We start from the raw sequence: 20,615 nt of genomic DNA, 5'->3' as shown, positions 1-20,615 counted from the left end.
CACTGATTTTATCACATCTACCAGTTGGATGTTTTCTTTCTTTTTCTCTTTTCTCCTCCACTAATTTCTATTCCTCTTCAAAGAGGAATTCTTCAAAAAATCATTTTGCTGGGGCTCCTGGGTGGTTCAGTTGGTTAAGCATCTGACTCTTGGTTGCAGCTTAGGTCATGATCTCATGGTTTGTGAGTTTAGGCCCCACATCGGGCTCTGCACTGACTGCTTGGGATTCTCTGTCTCTGTCTCTGTCTCTGTCTCTCTCTCAAAATAAATAAACTTAAAAAAAATCATTTTGCTTAGGATTTCTTGGGATCCCTGAGGGCATAGTGTTGGACCACATACAACATTTAGACTTAAATAATTCTCTGGTGTCTGAACTAAAAGAATGAGCTTTTGTAGAGATTTTAGGCTCAGCAGAAGAGTTCTTGGCAAGAGTCGATATAGAAGTTGATAGCCCAAACCCTACCCCAGTCATTAAAAGTATTGGTCTTCAAGCAAGAACAGGAATAGCTAGGATACATGCTCCAAAAGACTTACAGGTACCCTAAATTCTTTTCTTTGCCATGATTTTATGTTCAGGTTGATTTCATTCTAATTGTGACATTATTTAAGATGTTGGTTTTACTCCATTCTCTAGACTATGCACCTGTTTGCCAGTTTGGCTTCCTCAGCAAAGCAGCACTTACCTTTGAAAAATGCAGGGAATATTGATGTTTACTTAGATATCAAGGTAAGAATTTGTGTAAGAGCACTATGACATAGTATTTCCTTAGTCTGTGAGACTCTGAGTATCTTCTGACATTGTGAACATGGCTGAGCTGCCCCAGAGATCAAACAGAGTGCTTAAAATCTGAGGATTATACCAGTAGGAAATAGATGATAGGACACTTTAACATCTGATGTTTTATATGTAAGAACCAAGTTCTAGATTAATTCCTGAAAAATGTGTATGTTATCCTGTGGATAGGTGGAATTGGAGGAGAGTGATCATATATGTAGACATTTCTGAGAGGTGTGGATGAGTAAGAGGGTGTTAGTGATAGGAAATAGGAATGGGAGTTTAACTTCTTTGTGGAAAGAGAAAGTGCCCTTTCCAAGAGAATAAGACAAAGTGGGATAGTGACAGAGAAGGCAGAAGGGAAAAATAACCTGTCAGAGTAAATGAAAAATGAGAGTAACTGAGTAAAAGCCACATTTGCATAAGTCAGTATTTAGTTATAATTGTATAAATATTTAGATCCCAGACCAAGGAAGTCACTTTTCAGTGGATCCAGAGAATCTATTCCTTAAACCTGGAGAAGAACATGAAGTTATAGTTACATTTACTCCAAAGGATCCCAAAGCCTGTGAGGAAAGGTAATATAAAATTATTTATAATGACCAGTTTGTACTCTTTTCTGAAAATAGCCACTTATTTAGATGTGCTTCATTCCACAGTCTGAATGATCTAGGACATGTTTCATCTCATCTGATAGATAGTATAGCTCTGTTTAACTTCTGTTAGCCTCAGATTTTCTTCTTTTTGTGTACTAAAACTCTCCTTTTAAACCAATTGACTAGAAATTAAGAAATGACTATTTTTAAATATATTCTGACAAAAGGAAATAATAAAATGTCAATCTTGATGTTTCTCATTAACTTTCTCTCTCTCTCCAAGGAAACCATCACCAGTTGTTGGTAGTTTAAGATGCTTCCCCCTGCTCCCACACCCCCTCCCCCATTTCTCCAGGCTTATGACTTTTTGGCACCTAAATCATAAGTGAATATTACCTGATAGTGGTCGGAGCATCATTGTCATTAGTATTTGAATTTGCTTGGTAAACAGAGCTTAGAAGCACACACTGCTGAGACACATGTGCCCTGTCCCCTGCCTGGGTTATGGAATGCCTTAGTGTGCTCAGTCTGCTACTGTGACCTTTCAGAGGAGAGCTGGCCTGCACAAATGTGAACACTTGTGCCTGGAACAGCTGCCCCCAACTTCATTGAGTTACCTCTTTCATCTGAGAAGCTTTCCTCAACTGTTCCCAAACTCCTCATAAATAGTAGTCGGTAGTATTCCCGTGACCCCATGAACTTCCCTTGTCCCATTGTGTAGATGGTATTGTGACAGTCTTTCCTTGTCGATATTCCTCTGGAATATAAGCTGTAAGTGTGGGAATGTCATTGTATCCTCAGCACCCAGTTCAGTCTCTTGGACAAAGGAAGCCTGTGGGAAATAGTTGCCAATAGAATTGTGGACATTCAACTTAGATGGTTTTCTTTGTTAGGATCTTGAAAATATTCGTGCAGCCATTTGGACCACAGTATGAAGTGATGTTAAAAGGTGAAGTAGTTTCTTCAGGAAATAAACCTCTAATACCTGGATCTTGCTGCTCAGATGTTCCATCAATTTTGTCCAACAAGCAGTTTCTGGCCTGGGGGGGTGTCCCTCTTGGTAGAATACAGTAAGTATGCATGTAGCAGCTCCTGAGCACAAAGATTCTGCTGTCATCACCTAGCATTGTTTTCCACTCTGATAATTATGACCATGTTAATATTTTTAGAGTTGAATAAAGTTATCCTATGTTCCGTAATCTTCCTATTATGAATTCCGATGTTTTAATTAAAATTTTCACCTCTGGGGCACCTGGGTGGCTTGGTCAGTTGGGCATCTGACTTCGGCCTTGCGGTTTGTAGGTTTGAACCTTGTGTCGGGCTCTGGGCTAACAGCTCAGAGCCTGGAGCCTGCTTCGGATTCTGTGTCTCCTCCTCTCTCTGCTCATGCTCATGCTCTGTCTGTCTGTGTCTTTCAATAATAAATAAACGTTAAAAAAAAAAAAAGTGTTTTTTTTTTTAAATTTCACCTCTGCAATCCAAAAAAAATAGGTTTCAATTTTCTTAAGCTCTTTGGTGGATTCTCTGCTGATTATCAGATTTAGGCACTTAAGAGTTTGTTTGTTCCTTCTCTGGAAAGCCCTATGGAAAGGTAGGAAGAAAAAATAATCAGAGACCTTGCATTCTTCAGGAGTTTACAAAGTAGTAGAATATGAATGCTTTGTACCATAAAGAGTAAAAGGGGTCTCTAATAGACCAGATCTGTTCTGTCATGGTTTAATGTGAATTATATCTTGAATCTTATTTTTATGTGCACTTTGATTATACACTATGAATATGAACTTTGAGTTAATTGGCATATAATATATAGTATAGTAATATTTTTCCTTTCATAAGCTTAGCAACATAGCTAAATACTTCTAATTAATAACCTAGGCAATTATTAAAGCTCAGTGTTTCTTCTTCCATATTTTGCATTTTTGTGTTTGACCTAAATGTTTTACCCACACATTTCTATGGTACCTGAGAGATAAGAAACTTCTGGCTGAATCTGTACTATAGGTGTGAAGAATTACTTTTTAAAATTATAGTTTTGTTAGTGCAAAAAAGATCTAATTGAACTTCCTTACTTTATAGAGTTCATACATCTGCTTAACCATCCAAGTAGTCAGTCATATGTACCTTGTCTTGTTGCAAAGGCAGCTTTCAAAAAGATATAGTAAGGTAAAAACTTGAGGGCCGACTGCTGTGGGATGATGAGATATGGTAATCATAAAGGTCATGCCCGAAGGCTCACCTGCAGAAGGCTCACGCTTTGCACTCGCCTTGATGTGGGTCTTATGCTTGGTTCTGACTCTAACCCCATCATCCTGAGATAAGTCACAGTGTTCAGAGGTTAAACAAACCAGTTACTGTGTGAGAGAGGATAGCTGTTCCTGCTGTAGACTTTAGACAGATGTTTCTTGCAGGGGTCCTTTCAAAGAGAAATCCATACAGCATGCCAAGTCTCAAAGTAAAACTACTTCATAGTAAATGCTCCCATCAGGATGCTCCCTCTTTGAGGTGCTTCATTCAGGTCTGGATGTGTCACACCTGAAGACCCAGCTGAAGATGTTTTCTGGGTGCTGAGGCAGGTGGTGGCTTGAATGAGACAGCTTAGGCACTTAGAAGAATGGTGGGCTGCATGTTCTTTAGGGAGCTCTCAGTAAAGATTCTCTCAGCTAGACTTTTGAAAAGTCCTGATTGGCAGGGAGTGTGAGGTATTGTGCCCTTTTCAGTAGCTCCTGTGTTGTTGGTTATGTCATCTGGTTTTTGCAGACAGCCGAGATGGAATACACGTTGAAAGGAAGGGCGGAACAAGGGCATGTGCCTGTATGGAAGAATTTTCTGGTTCTATACAGTTGAATCTGAACAGTGTATACCAGACTTTTCCTCAAAACATTAGTGGTCTGCTCCACTACACATACAAATAGTGATTTGAGATTTTGAAGTTCTGTGCCATGGAATGTGGTCAAAATAACATAGCTGTTCAGCTCAGCCATCAATGTCTAAGGTAAAAGGAAGATCACTTTCCAATATGCCCTAGCAATCATAGTCATTATTACAGTGCAGACTCTGGCAAGCGTCAGCTACTGAGTGTTCCTGTTGATACACCGCTTATTCTATAACTGCTCTTTCCTTTAAGACAAAGGCAGAAGAGAGCTCAGTAAGGGCCATCAGCATCCTTGTATTGTTCCTGACAGAATTCCCTGTCTTGTGATAAAATTTGCAACAGATGATTAATAGAGTAGAGATGGCTGCTCTTAAAATCTAGCTGTTCCAGATGCCATAACATCTTGAAATCTTAGAGCTCATCTGAAACAAAATTAATGTGTGTTAAACTTTTTTTTTAATCAGAAATTAGTTAAGTTGAAAATGGGGGTACTATCTTGTGCGTGCTTCAGTGGCATTTTTCCCTGGCCCTCGCCTAAGTGAAAGGCATTCAGGCCGTCCTCCTTTATTTCTTGCTTCACTTCTTCATGGAGATTCATGGAGTGCCTTCTGATCCAACAGATCTAAGTGTAAGCCCCATGCCAGTACAGGGAAGTGACCTGAAAACTGTTCTATCCCTGTTTATGGTTGGTTAGATATCTTAACTCAGCCTGGAGGAGCTCGCCACTTCTGTGAGAAGGACCTTAGTCTGTGGATGCTGTGACACATGATGTCTCGAAGTGGACTTGTTGAAAGCAATAGATCCGTAGGTACCATGCTAATGTATGTACAGTATTTAGCGCAGCGCCTGCCTAGGGAAACGATGGACTTCTGTTTCTGTAGTGCCCTTACTTCCATTGTAGTGTCCTACATAGATGATTTTTCCCACCCCAAATATCTCCTGCTACTCCTTTATAAGGATGTTGCAGCATGGTTAATGATACAGAGGTGTATTGTCTGCTTAGAAAGAGATCATCCTATTTTCTCTCCCTAAGAAATGTCCTAGGAGGCATTCAGAGGCTGTGACCCAGTGGGTGCTAGGAGAGGACCCAGAAACAGAGGGCAAGGGGATCCTGGTGTTCTTTTGATGTGGTACTTGCCTGCTGCCTGCCTTTGTGGAAGAAGGTGCTTGTTGCAAAAGGGAGATTTGAAGTGAGCTCTTCTTCCAGAGGAAAGAGGAAGTAATTCATATATAATTTCAGGGAGAGTGTTCTCATTGAGTCATTGATTTTGCCTCAGTTACAGATAGAAATGATAGTTAATAAATTATATTTTCTAAGGGTAAAGTGGTCCAAAGTGGTATTTCATTCCAGATTGATGTTTTTTAATTTTTGAAGTTCTGCATTTTTCCATATATTCATTCATTTATTCTGATTTCTCTCTCATAAGTCTGCACATGTACTTTGGCTATTTGTTTGTTAGGATTTAGTATTTCTTAATTATTATTTTGTGTGGACTGTATATAATAAAGGTGTTAACCCTTTTTACTTTGTATAGTTCTTTTTTGAAACTAGAAACTGAGCCCCCCTCCTTCTACTTGATTACTACTTGCAAATGATAGCTACATTTCCTTAAAAATAGATAAAAATAAAAGGTTTTAAAGATTTTTGTTGTTGTTGTTAGGTTTTCCCAGTGTTCTTTGAATGCTTTCCTCAGGTCTTAGATTTAAATTTTTAAAATATAGTTATTTATTTATTTTGAGAGAGAGAGCGCGTGCACGTGCATGAGCAGGGGAGGGGCAGAAAGAGAGAGAATCCCAAGCAGGCTCCACACTGTTAGCACAGAGCCTAATGCAGAGCTTGAATTCATGAACCATAACATCATGACCTGAACTGAGATCAGGAGTTGGCTGCTTAACCGCCTGAGCCACCCAGGCATCCCTAAAAATTGTTTTAATGTTTACTTATTTATTTTTAGAGAGATATTGAGCACGCAAGCAGTGGAGGGGCAGAGAGAGAGGGAAAGAGAGAATCCCCCGTAGCACGGGGCTCCATCTCACGAATCATGAGATCATGACCTGAGCCGAAACCAAGGGTCAGATGCTTAACCAACTGAGCCACCCAAGCGCCCCTGTAGGTCTTGGATTTTATTCTGAGGTTGAGCTCAGCAGCCTTTCCCCTTCATCCCAAGGTGGACAAGACATAGGCCACAGTTTAAATAATTTAACTGCCAATCTTCAAAATTTGAGTAAAATGGAGATGTACTCATGTGTTCACTGTTCTCCAATGAAGAGAAGATTTGTGTATTTTCACAGATTAAAGGATTTTTTTTTAACCACCAGCTAGCTAGTATTCTTAAGTCTCTTCTACTTGCATATTGTAACTTTTTATTTATTTTTATTTTTTTGCATATTGTAACTTTTTAAAAATATGGTTAATTCAATATAGTGTTTAAATAACTAGTTTGTGCAAATGAGGTTCTTAGAGTGAAAAATCCAAGCAATGTGCCTGAGAGTGGTATTGACTTAGAAACTTAATTTGTTATCTGGCTTTTTGTTGTTTTATAAGACAGGTAAGACTTTATATGTATATGCATATGCATATGTATATATATATACACACACACACATAGACACATACTATATATATAAATATAGTATAAATAATGAAGTTGGCTAGGCAGCTATAATAGGAGAGCATTTAAACCAAAAACTTGCTCTAACACGGTGAGTCTTGAATGTATGTTTTCAGAAATGGAGGAATGTGTGTTTTCAGGACTGTGGAGACACCTTTGCAGGCTACTAATAAAGTGGCATATGCAATCCAGTCCATCTCTAAACATTGCAGTTAGTTTTAATTGATTTTGTTTTCATGGTTGTAGCAACATCCATGGAGTAAAACCACATTTATAATGTGTTCTTGTTTCTAGGCTTCAGAAGCTAGCTTTAAGAAATAATTGTACATCTACAACCCAGCATCTGCGACTGCTCATTAGAGGACAAGACCAGGACTGCTTTCAGGTTTGTAGTGTGCATGATGCTATTTCATGTTCTTTCAAAGCACTTACATGTGCAGACCATTATGTGTGCTTCATCTTTGAAGCTTTGGTTTGGTGGTAGTTTTGTCTTCTTGCTTTTTTGTATGTAGTGATTGTTTTTAAATTGTAGCTTCAGCACACTTTTGGTTCAGAAGAGCGACTGACCAGTAACTGTGAGATTAGAATGCGTCCAAAGGAAGACATTTACATCTCTGTGTTATTTGCTCCTACTCGATTATCTTGTATGTTGGCTAAACTAGAAATTAAACAACTGGGAATTCGATCACAACCAGGCATTAAGTTCACGGTAAGATGATTTTATTGCTTTTTGTCCTCCCATGGAGTTTCTGACATGTTGTAAATATTTGTTTAATATTGGTAATTATATATCCTCTGCTTTTTATAAGTCAAAATAGGGGATTGCCTTGCTTTACAAACAAGTTAGGGAGTAATTATGTACTTTGCACAAGTGTCATGTGATAAAAATAGCTTCCATAGTATTCTATAGGAAACATTCTCTTCTCACACCTTTAAGTTTCATTTCAGTTTGAGAATTTTGAAATGTACCCAGTTTTACAGGAACACATTTTTTTGGTAAATCTGGATCAAACTGTTTAAGATACTGACTTTCCAAGTAAATTGTATTCTTTCAATTCAGCAAAATACCTATTGATACCATTTACTAGATTCTGTTCCAGAACTAGGGCTAAAGACAAGAGCTTTTATTTTATTTATTTGTTTAATTTTCAGTTAGTTTACAGTGCAATATTGATTTTAGGAGTAGAATTCAGTGATTCATCACTTACATACAACACCCAGTGCTCGTCACACCCATTTTGCCCGTTTCCCACCCACCTCCCTCCATCAACCCATAGTTTTTTCTCTGTCATTAAGAGTCTCTCGTGTTTTGTTTCCTTCTCTTCTGACAAGAGCTTTTATAGTTTTGTTTCTTCCCAACGTAATTTTTAAAAAGGATTTCAACTCATTTCTTTAGATATATTTAAAGCAGTAAGAGATAAAGGTCGTAAATCATTGAAAAAAGGAGAGGACAGGGTCGTCAGATGAACCCCAAGCTCCATAAAAGTGCACACCTTAAATCTTCACAGTTTTGGCTATAATCCCACAGTTTGGGGACTAAAACTTTGGTCCATTTTCTATAATCAGAGGGAATGTGATGAGTTGCAAGATTAAAAATACCTAAACGTTTTTTTTTAAACAATAGATATTTATGGCAAATTTAGCTTTTTTTTGATGCTGAAACTTGACATATTCTCTGTGGAGCTCTTTACTTGCCCACCACAATTTTGTGGTGGACAAAATTGTTTAAACATGTAAGTGATCGGGCGCCTGGCTGGCTCAGTCAGTAGAGCATGCAACTCCAGATCTCAGGGTTATGAGTTTTAGCCCCATGTTTTCAGGGTAGATTTTATTTAATTTAAAAAAAAAAAAAAAGAGATATAAGTGGTCATCTTTAGGAAAGAACATCCTTATATGTGAGCCCAGGACACAATGCCAAAGTACCACATATCCTGATGATCTGGCTTCAAGTTAGAATCAAATGGTTTGTGGAGAAGACTAAATGGGCTATATCTTTCAGACTATCCTGAACCTATTTCTTTTTTTTTCTTTTTTTTTTTTTTTGAGAGAGTGTACGCACTTGCACATGAGTGGGGGAGGGGCAGAATCCCAAGCAGGCTCTGCACTGCCAGTGGGGCTTGAACCCATAAACTGCAAGATCAAGAATTGGACGCTTAACCAATGCGCCACCCAGGTGTCACCTTTTTTTAAAAAAAAAAAGTGTTTATTTATTTTGAGATAGATGGGCAGAACGAGAGGGAGAGAGAATCCAAAGCGGGCTCTGTGATGCCAGAGCAGAGCCTGCCTTGGGGCTCAAACCCACAAACCATGAGGTCCTGACCTGAGCTGAAATCAAGAGGTGGACACTTAACTGACTAAACCACCCAGGCACCCCTATCCTGAATATATTTCTATTAGTTTCAGGTTTACTAGCCAAGATGGTAAGGTTATTTTTAAGTAAGAATTTCTGGAGAGCTAGTAATTCCCTGGTGGTTTAGGGCAAGACCATTTGATTTGATAGTCACCAGCAGAAGTTCAAGCTGACCTTCTTAAGACAAAGTAGGATCCTAGTGGGAGCCCTGCCTATGTAGATGCCACTTGTCCTCTCAGAGGTGGGCTGAACAGGGACCAGAAGTGCACAGATATGACCTTTATCTCACAGGAAGACTTTGCCTACTAGCACTGATGTACATTTGTGGAGATAAGGAGCCTAGCACAGTGGTGGAAGAGCACTTAACTCTAGTGATGAGAGACTGGGAACAGCCACTGTTCTTCACACTCACCCTGGATCAGTCTCTACTCAACTTGTGCTTCACTCACTCACTGTCCTGGTTTGGTTCTGAGGAGCAAGTGAAATTATGCTTTGTGTACTATATAGCACAGTGGGACTGCAATAAAAATATATTTATTGCATTCTGAGTATATGCCAGGCATTTCTCTCTCTCTCTCTCTCTTTTTTAACATTTATTTATTTTTGAAATAGAGAGGGAGACATAGCACGAGCAGGGGGAAGGGCAGAGAGAGAGGGAGACACAGAATCCAAAGCAGGCTCCAGGCTCCAAGCTCTCAGCACAAAGCCTGAGGTGGGGCTCAAACTCCTGGACCACAAGATCATGACCTGAACTGAAGTCGATCACTTAACAGACTGAGCTACCCAGGTGCCCCTGCCAAGCACTACTCTTAATCATCACCACACGAATTACCATACTTTATCTTCAGAACGACTGTCTGTCATACCATTCTTCATTTTACACATACGGAAACAGACCTAGAGAGATACTTGCCATGGTCATATTTCTTACATGGCAGTAAATCATCCAGGATGGGTTCAGATTCAGACTACTGGACTACAAAGCCCATTTTTATCTATTGTGCAGGCTCTAGGTGTGCATACTGCCTCTGTTTTCCAGTCCTGTAGAGCAGCAGTTCTCAACCAGAGGCTGTTTTACCCTCCAGGGGACTCTTGGCAATACTAGACACATTTTTGGTTGTCATTACTGGGGGTGGGAAAAGGGTGCTACTGGCATCTAGTGGGTGGAAGCCAGGGATGCAGCTGAACTCCCTGCAAGGCAAAGGACAGCCCCCACCACAAGGTATGATGTAGTTCAAGACATTGTAGTGCTGAGGTTAAGAAACCCTGCTCTAGAACAGTAGTTTTTCCTCTTGAATCTTTGGATCTGTTAGCATTGGTCAGATATAATTTTATTTCATCATTCTTTTTCTTTACCTTTTACTCAGCAGTTCTTTGTGATTCTTTAGGCTTGGAAAATACAGGAAGAATATTTATATTGAGTGTGTTCAAAAGCTAACTTTTTCCCTGTTTTCTAGTTTTGTATATAAAGTTTACTTGCAAATTTCTGTGGGAAGAGAAATTAGAAACACTTTTGGCTTTTGAAACTACCAAGAGATCACTCTGAGTGAGAAGGGATTTGTTTTGAAACTACCAGGAGTTCACTCTAAATGAGGAGGAATTTGTAGGAGCTTCACATCTGAAGCACTAATCCAGGGGCACCTGGGTGGTTCAGTTGGTTGAGCATCTGATTTTGGCTCAGGTCTTGATCTCACCCTTCATGAGTTTGAGCCCCGCATCAGGCTGTGTGCTGACAGCTCAGAGCCTGGAGCCTGCTTTGGATTCTGTGTCTCCCCCTCTCTCTGCCCCTGCCCCACTCTATCTCTCAAAAAAAAAAACAACAACAAAAAACAAAACATTGACAATGCAAGCTGGTGCAGTCAGTCTGGAAAACAGTATGGAGGTTCCTCAGAAAGCTAAAAATAGAACTACCATACGACCCAGCAATTGCACTAGTAGGCATTTATCCATGGGATACAGGTGTGCTGTTTCGAAGGGACACATGCATCCCCATGTTTATAGCAGCACTCTCAACAATAGCCAAAGTATGGAAAGAGCCCAAATGTCCATTGATGGATGAACGGATAAAGATGTGGTATATATATATATATACAATGGAGTATTACTTGGCAATCAAAAAGAATGAAATCTTGCCATTTGCAACTACGTGGATGGAACTGGAGGATATTATGCTAAGTGAAATTAGTCAGAGAAAGACAAAAATCATGTGACTTCACTCATATGAGGACTTTAAGAGACAAAACAGATGAACATAAGGGAAGGGAAACAAAAATAATATAAAAACAGGGAGGGGGGACAAAACAGAAGAGACTCATAAATATGGAGAACAAACTGAGGGTTACTGGAGGGGTTGTGGGAGGGGGGATGGGCTAAATGGGTAAGGGGCATTAAGGAATCTACTCCTGAAATCATTGTTTCACTATATGCTAACTAATTTGGATGTAAATGTTTTAAAAAATTAAAATGTGAGCTAAAAAAACATTAAAAATTAAAAAAATTAAACACTACTAATCTGTACTCATTTTGGCAAGCCAGTACCAATTGATGAGGTCCCTAAATTTAATTTTTCAAAACGTTATTTTAAGTGCATAATACAACTCAAAATAAGCTATTGATGTTTTCAAGTTTGCAAGGTATTCTTTGGAACGTATTTTATTTTGTTTATTTTCTTATGTTTTTCGAGAGAGAGAGAGAGGAGGGCACAACTGAGCAAGGGGCAGAGAGAGAGAGAGAGAGAGAGAGAATGAGAATCCCAGGATGGGGGGGGGGGGAGAGAGAGAGAGAGAGAGAGAGAAAGAAAGAGAAAGAGAGAGAGAAAAGCGGGACTCACTCGAAGCAGGGCTTATGCTTACCCGAAGTGGGACTCGAACTCACGAATTGTGAGATCATGACCTCAGCCGAAGTCAGATGCTTAATGACTGAGCGATCCAGGTGCCCTAGAACTATTTTAATAATTGGAAATGATAGGTCATTTTTAAAGGAGTGCATTTTTATAAGGTATGGGAAGTTTGTTTTCTAGCAGCATACCTGTTTTCCTTCATTTTTATTTATAGACTTTATTCTGTGAATCCTTATTTCCTGGTAGTGCTAAGCCCTGTGGAAGCAGCCTGGCTTAGAGACAGCACCAGTTGGCACCTAAAGCCTGCCTCCATTCTGCACCCCAGCTACCAGGGGGGTCTGTCCTCTTGAGAATTGTTTGAGTTCTTGGCTTGTTTGGTCCCTTTGGCACACTTCTTTCTCACTCTGGTAGACCAAAGGCTAACAGGATTATAGAACAATAGATTTTTTTCACCAACACATTTCATTTTCAAAATTGAGAATTACTGGGAAGTTGGAAGAATTATATGGTGAGCTTTCACCCTACCACTTAGATTCCACAATTAAATGTTTTGCTATATTTATGTTATCACGTATCTAACCATCCATCAATTCATCTCTTTTTGTAATGCATTTCAAAGTAAATTATAAACATTATGTTCCACCCTAAACACTTGTTTTTTTGTTTTTTGGGTTTTTTTTTAATGTTACTTTTGACAGAGAGAGACAGGGTGAGCAGGGGAGGGACAGAGAGAGAGAGAGAGAAAGGGAGACACAGAATCCAAAGAAGGGTCCAGACTGTCAGCACAAAGCCTGACATGGGGCTCTAACCCACAAACTGTGAGATCATAACCTGAGCTGAAGTTGGATGCTTAGCCAACTGAGCCACTCAGGTGCTCCCACCCTAGACACTTCTTAAACAAGTTTATTCATACTTATCTTTTATTCCTTTATTATCTAAGCTTGGCTTTTATAACAATGAAATAATTTAGCATATTGGAAGGTAAATAATTTTGCAACTCTTTGTTTTTCTCCTAAGAGAAGTTCTTCAGTATAGTGCGGGGCTGGAAGTGGGGTAACTACCAACCAAAGTACACAAAGAGTAATAATTTTTTTTTAATGTTTATTTATTTATTTTTGAGAGAGAGCATGATCAGGGGAGGGGCAGAGAGAGAGAGGGAGACAGAGAATTTTCACACTGTCAGCACAGAGCCCAACTCAGGGCTTGAACTCCTGAACTATGAGAAATCAAGAGTTGGACACTTAACCGACTGAGCCACCCAGGTGCCCCAAGAATAATAATTTTAATTGTATTCAATTGGTATGGGTTTTCTTTTCTGGCTTTAATTTAATCTTTTTACTTACATAAAAATAATTTTGGATTTATATATTTTCTCCTTTTAGATACCTTTGTCTGGATATGGAGGAACAAGTAATCTTATTTTGGAAGATGTTAAAAAGTTATCTGACAGTTACATGGTAACAGTGAATGACTTAATACCTGGAAAAGAAAGTAGAATTGTTTTTTCTGTTCATAACACTGGCTCTCGGGCAGCTTTTGTTAAAGCAGTAGGTTTTAAGGATTCTCAGAAAAAAATTTTGCTGGATCCTAAAGTATTAAGGATTTTTCCAGATAAATTTGTGCTCAAGGAAAAAACACAAGAAGTAAGTATGAGTCTGTGCACGAAAAATAGGAATTCATTTTTAGGTTAAGTTAATAATTAATGTATTTTATGAAGAAAAATTAATAGTTGAAAGTAATAACAAATGGAAGTACTTACCTTTTCAGAAATGCTATCATATACATCCATGTCTGTTGACTGTTTAGGTTCATATGATAGTTAATTCAGAATGAAATGACTTAAGAAAAATATTTAATATTTACTCCTGATTTGTTTTTCTTGGCATCAGGATGTTACTATAATATATAATCCTTCAGACAGAGAGAACAGTTCTACAACTATAACAGAAATGTCAACTGTATACTTCTTTGGTGGTGATGAAATCTCAAGGCAGCAGTATCGAAGGTAAGTTACTTATCATGTTGGGAACTATTCAGTAGAAATAATGAAGGCTTAAAAATGGTTTGGGACTTGAAATTTATAGAACATGCTCAGCTACTTCTTAGTGAACCCGTAGATGAAAAATCTTTGTAAAATTTGTGTGGCTGACAGTCCACCACATTGTGAGGAAAGAAATGCCTGTATGAAACCCATCTGCTGTGTTTGCAGTGTGCGTTCTTTACTAGGCATACCTATTGTGCCCCTTCTCTTTTATGCAAATAGGCACCTTAGTCTTCGTAACAGGATGCTCTTCCTAATGATGGTACGTCAAGTTTAGAAAAGATTTAAGAACTACTGGAAAAATATATTGTATATAAACACACCTGACTTATTTGTAGTATTTCTAGGAATGTTGTGAATTATTGGAAAGGATCAAGTTGTGTTTAGAAGGGTGTAGGATGTTAAAACACATGCTAGCTTAAAACATGTGCTTCTAGAAAATTTGGTACCTCTAAATATAGTTTAATATACAGAAATGTCAAATTTAGACATTTAGATTTAGATGTGATTTAAACATAGGTAACATTCTTGTATGTTGAATTCAGAATTCTTGTGTTATAAAAATCTGCTTCCTAGCCTAGAGGACTGAATATAAAATAAACGAAGCTCACGATATTTCATCTGTCAGTAGGAAATCATTAGCTCTCAGTGGGGGAGGGGTATATGCATATACCAATATTTCCTTCTTCCAACGCTTTGTGCTCTGCTATGTTCTATTTTGGTATGTAATTTAGGAAATTGTTTTATTATTTTTAATCTGTTGAGGATTATTGGAATGTTAAAAAAGAGATTTGAGGGGCTCCTGGGTGGCTCAATCGGGCGTCCGACTTCGGCTCAGGTCATGACCTTGCAGTCCGTGAGTTAGAGCCCCGCGTCCGGCTCTGTGCTGACAGCTCAGAGCCTGGAGCCTGTTTCAGATTCTGTGTTTCTCTCTCTCTCTGACCCTTCCCCGTTCATGCTCTGTCTCTCTCTGTCTCAAAAATAAATAAATGTTAAAAAAATTAAAAAAAAAAAAGATTTGAGTAATATGTTGCTACATGATGTTAGAATAGACTCAAGATCTCAACTTTGAACCTGGTTTTGTTTGTCAAGTATTTTAGATACAGAAACTGACATTTGGAGAAATTAGATTACTGGGTATTGGTTTTTATTTTTCCCTTTTCTCTACTGGGATATAACAATCAGCATATTGTTTTAGAGCCCCTCTTTGCTGCATGTGTACAGCATATAATTTCTTTTGTTTGTGAACATCACAGTATTACAGAGAAATTTACATTTCAATTCTCTCACCTCAGAGATTCTCTAGAAGAGGCCAGGTAAATATAGTTACATGGTAATTTAAATGTCCCTCTCTCATGTACTTAAATCATGTTCTTGGCCTATTCTTTTGGTTTTTTCTGAGACAGATTTCTAACTATGGTCAAATTCTTACAAATAATGAAAATGTAAGACCTGAAGATAATCTAATTTTACTCTTTCTACTGTTACAGTTGGGAGTTCTCATTTTGATGTTAATATTTAACTGAAATTGATGACTACACTTCCATGTATAACTTTTAAGGGAACGTCCAAAACAGATTTTCTTTTAAAAATTACTTATATTAGGATTTAAGATATGAGATCTATATACTAATGAATCATTCATGCTGTTTGTGAGATTTGCCAAATACACTAATGAAAATTGAATTTATGTAAAATAGTTTTTGAGTAAAAATCTCTGTTGGCAGAGCCCTATTGCACAAACCAGGGATTATAGAACAAATACTTCCAGAACATAGTGTGCTGCAGAACATTGATTTTGCTGAAACGTTTCAGGATGAGTTACAAGTAACTGAAGGTAAGAATTTCATCATGACCCAAAAGATTTATCTAGGTCCAGTGATGTAATATAAGGAGAAAGAGTATTAGTTTAGATTGTGGAGTTAGGCTGAGTTTGAGCCACAATTCTGCTGTATGGCTTTCGATGTTACGTAGATTCAGTTTCCTTATTTGTAAAATGAGAGTAATAATATCTATCTTCTCATGCATACAGAATTGTGAAGATGAAATGAGAGAGCTTTGCTATATAAATGTTAGATGTTATGAATAATCTTATGACACCTACTTTATGGGTAGACTTGTAAACAGGAGAATGAATGGTCATTATTAAATCCAGAGTAATTACTATTTAAGATTTAATCATTGGCAAAACTTGAACTCATTTTGAGATTTGTGCCAGCTATGCAGTTTATGGAGGATGTGATGGTGGCAAAATCAATCAATCAATCAATCAATCCAAAATAGACAGCGGTGGAATAGCTCCAACCTAGATATTTAGCTCTATTTGAGCTGAATCATTCAAGCATCTAATAGAGTTTATTACTGATACAAAAAAACATGTCTTGACACATACAAATTATGTGAAAATGGACAGATTTTTACCACAGTGTTGTTTATAATAGCAAGAAGTAACCTAAATGTCCAAGAATAAGGCATCGATTATGTAATAGAAAATGTTGATGCTATTAAAATAATGATATGATTTTATATTAAAGACATGAGAATGTCTTATTATTTTATTTTAAAATAACTTAATTATTTTAAAGTTGCATGATAAGGTCTTATGGTAAAAATAATTTAATGTGTCTATATACAGCTTCACAGGTAAAATCGCAGGATTTAGACACCAGATATTACCAGTGGTTATGTTCTGGTAGTAGAATTTCAGGTGGTCATGTTTTTTTCCTTTATTTTTGTTTTCTAGGTTTTATTTTTTTTTTTAAGTTTATTTTGAGAGACAGAGAAAGGAAAAGAGAAGGTGGGTGAGGGGCAAAGAGAGGGAGCCCCATGTTGAGCCCCAACATGGGTCTCAAACTCACAAACTGTGAGATCATGACCTGAGCCGAAATCAAGAATTGGACACTTAACTGACTGAGCCAACCAGGCACTCCTGTTTTCTAGGGTTTTTTTAATGGTAAAGTATATATTGCTTCTAAATTATGAAATGGTAAAAGGATATTTATGCCTATGTAGAGGTGATGCAGAATACTCATCTTTCCAGTAGTTAGGAGTCTAAGTCATCTGCTCAAAGAGAAGGTTGGGATGGATAGTTAAAAATAGTGAAAAGAGGGGCGCCTGGGTGGCTCAGCCAGTTAAGCGCCCAACTTTGGCTCAGGTCATGATCTCACGGTTCGTGAGTTCAATCCCCGCATTGGGCTCTGTGCGGACAGCTCAGGGCCTGGAGCCCGCTTTGGACTCTGTGTCTCCCTCTCTCTCTGCCTCTCCACCGCTCACACTCTGTCTCTCAAAAATAAATAAACATTAAAAAAATTTTTTAAAATAATGAAAAGATTTGAAATGAATCTTGTCAGCAGTGCGTTAAGGGTGCAGAGTATAGAACAAACCTTGGATTTGGAGCTGAAGCAATTCAAGACCATCTCTGCAACTTCATCTCCTCTGAGTTTTACCTTCCTTATCTCTTCATCATAAGAAAGATCCTAATCAGAGAGTTAAACTGAACTGTGCTTTGTAGATGGAAACACTTAGAATGGGGAGGAGTTGATAAGATGGAGAAGATGAGGACCAGAATGGGGAAGGATAGTCCAAGGAGAGGGAGTTGTGTGTACAGAAATTCAAGAAATGTGTTATATTAAGGGTCATGTTGACAAACCCAACCAAGAGCCCATGTAATCTGTCAAGACCACTCATCTAAGATGGGGAAGAGGTAGGACTTCAGGTAGGTGTTTGGGACACCAGAATACTGGGTTCCTTGAGGTGGTGTATTTATTGTCCAGAGGAAGGGAGGAAACAATCCCACTTTGTTTTGTGTTGGTTAGTTTTAGTAGATCACCTATGGGAGTGTTGCAGTTGAACTTTTTATGTGGTTATTTTGAATAACGTTTGTTTGAGTATATTACTATTATAGGTATTTATAATCTTGTTTTGTAAAATGTGTGATTTATGGCAAATATTTTCACACTTGATATAAACTTTTGTAGTCCGATATCTTTGGTTATTACAAATTTCAACTTACACTTACTGTGTTCTTTTAAACACTTTTCATTTAAAAAGTGTCATTCTTAATGTCTAATTTAAATGTAGAATCCAGAATACATAATTCCTACTTCAAAGAGTTGCTGTGAAAGCTAACTAGAATAATATGTATGAAGGGATTAAAACGTTACCTGGCCCACAGTCAGCTTGATGCCGTATGTAGCTTTAAACACATTCATACTTTAATGCTCACGACAACCCCTGAGATGGATCATAATTTTTTATATTATCCTTGAGGAGACGAAAGCTTGGAGAGGTTAGGTCACCAAATCCAAGGCCAGAGCCTGAGCTGCCTATAATTTCATCCTCGTCAATAGTTGTAAACGTCAAATGTCACCCACCCCAACCTGTTGCTGTAAATGTATAAATTTATCTGTTATATTTTTGTGGTGTGATTATGTGAAGATTCATATATTTCAAATATTATTTTCTATTTCAGTGTATGATCTTCCCCAACGGCCTAATGATATTCAGCTCTTTTATGGAAACATGCGTAAAATTATACTTTCAGTAATTGGAGAATTCAGAGATTCCGTGTCTAGCAGTGAATTCCTTCAGCCTTCTTCCAAAGCTAGCATAGAATCTAAAAGGTAAAACAGAGAAACAAAACATCTCTCATCATATTTCAAGAGAAGTTAATTCACAGTAGAGCTGATCTTTTCTCCATACTTTTTTGCCTCAAAATGTTTATTACATCTTTATATTTTGGTTTAAGTTGAAATAATTTTAAATTTACAGAAAAGTTTAAAAATAGTACATGTTAAACCTGCATTGAGATTCCCTGGTTGCTAACATTTTGCCACATTTACGTTATTGTTTATGTGTGTATAGCTTTTTTCTGTACCTTTTAAGAGTAAATTGCAGGCATAATGACCAGTTCATCCGGTTTCCTAAAAACGCAGACCCTCTCCTATCTAGCTGTAGTAAACCCATCCAGATTAGGACCTTAGTGTTGTTACAGTACTAACATCTAATCCACAGATTTCATGCAGATTCCCTAGTTCCCCAGTAAAGTTCTTTATAGTTAAATCAAAGAAATAAGCAAAAACCTCCTCTTTTCTTTTCCTCTTTGGTCCAGAATCTAATCTGAGATCACATGTTACATTTAGCCTGTCTCTTTACCTCTTTGAATATAGAATGCTTTTTCAGTCTGTCCTTCTCTTTCACGACGGAACGCAGAAGGTTGGATCATCAAATCAGAGCCACAGAATCAAAGATACTACCCAGAACTAAGCTTTAGTAACAATTTTAGATGAGACATGAGGAAATCAGGATTGCTAATTGTGTTTCCTAGGTCCTTCTTGCAACATGAATACTCCACTCTAGTTCACATTTAACATGAGGTCTCTAAGCTGTGCACGTGATACATTACTAACACGAAGGGGTGGCTGTTTCCATCATGGAAGCTCTCTTATTCTTGTGTAATTACATACCTTATGTGATAATTTTTTTCAAACAACTATGTTGAAAAAATTCATAAATTTTTATTTTCTTTACCTTAACCAATTCTAGACAGACCAGGAACATTCTTCATAAGTATTCTATAGAAAAGTAAATTAGTATGATTGCTGGGAGATGTCGTTAGGAAGATTACAAGGGGATTTGACTGAGTCATCTTTCTTTTTTTTTCCTGGGCTTTTCCTGCCTGGTAAAAAGGGGAAAATGGCACAGGCCAGCTGCTAACCCTTTTCTTACCAGTGAGTGACCTTGATGTTTTTGTAGAGCACAGACTAGTTACTTTGTAAAATGTCCCTCACATCACAGATACGATGCTGTTTGTTTCCTCAGCGCATCTCAGGTGCTAAACAATGCTGATTTGTCCCATTACTTGAAATATTTTTATCACTTAGTTAAAATGGTGCCTTCCAGGTTTCTTCATGGTAGTTAGTTAATAAATGTCTTAAAGGAGGATCCTTAGAGATGATGAGTTATCTTATTCCTTTTCAAACTTGTAGTACCCACTGATGATTATTGCTTGAATCATCTTAGTACTGTCTTATTTACCAAATGGTGATTTTCTAATTCTATCTTTTTACATTTACTAATTGTCTTTCCACTATGAGGAAGAGATTTACTTCACCCTCTTTTGTGTACTTACTTATATTTGGGCAGACTGGTGAATTCAGTATAAATTCTTTATTGTCCTCATTCGGTTGCTTAATCTGACTTTTTATTCACCGGCATGATGGTTATTTTAGGTTTGTCTTATGCATTTCCTGTCCCAGCCCTGGGATAGGGGTCCTGGTTCATTTTAGTAGAAAATGGTATTAGAAACTAGGATATGAGTAGTAAGTGTGCTATTGCTTTTCAGGTGTTAGTACTTCTAGGCTCCCTCCATGGACAGAGCTAGGAAATATATGCATTTTATATAAATCCACATGTATCCACATCTGTTTATAAATATGTTGAAATCATGAGTTTACACTGATAACTCCAATACTGAGAATCTGCCTTCATTATCCTCAGTATATTTGAATTTTACTCTATCCTCCTATTTT

General features: G+C 37.8%; 1 protein-coding gene across 6 annotated transcripts in view; it reads left to right on the top strand.

Moving 5' to 3' along the window:
- The window catches only part of CEP192 (centrosomal protein 192), a 130,823-nt gene that overhangs the window by 86,184 nt on the left and 24,024 nt on the right, over positions 1-20,615 (top strand). For all 6 annotated transcript variants that reach the window (XM_042961352.1, XM_007085886.3, XM_042961350.1 and 3 more), the window contains 10 exons: positions 397-536; positions 635-727; positions 1,235-1,353; positions 2,265-2,441; positions 7,150-7,240; positions 7,388-7,564; positions 13,427-13,687; positions 13,934-14,049; positions 15,813-15,922; positions 18,557-18,707. In XM_042961352.1, coding sequence (XP_042817286.1) covers positions 397-536; positions 635-727; positions 1,235-1,353; positions 2,265-2,441; positions 7,150-7,240; positions 7,388-7,564; positions 13,427-13,687; positions 13,934-14,049; positions 15,813-15,922; positions 18,557-18,707 — 1,435 coding nt within the window. The remainder of the gene's footprint in view (positions 1-396; positions 537-634; positions 728-1,234; positions 1,354-2,264; positions 2,442-7,149; positions 7,241-7,387; positions 7,565-13,426; positions 13,688-13,933; positions 14,050-15,812; positions 15,923-18,556; positions 18,708-20,615) is intronic.

The sequence above is a fragment of the Panthera tigris genome, chromosome D3, assembly GCF_018350195.1.
Source record: "Panthera tigris isolate Pti1 chromosome D3, P.tigris_Pti1_mat1.1, whole genome shotgun sequence".
NCBI lineage: Eukaryota > Metazoa > Chordata > Mammalia > Carnivora > Felidae > Panthera > Panthera tigris.
Note: the sequence above shows the minus strand (reverse complement) of the source record. Positions and strands in the feature narration are given on the sequence as shown.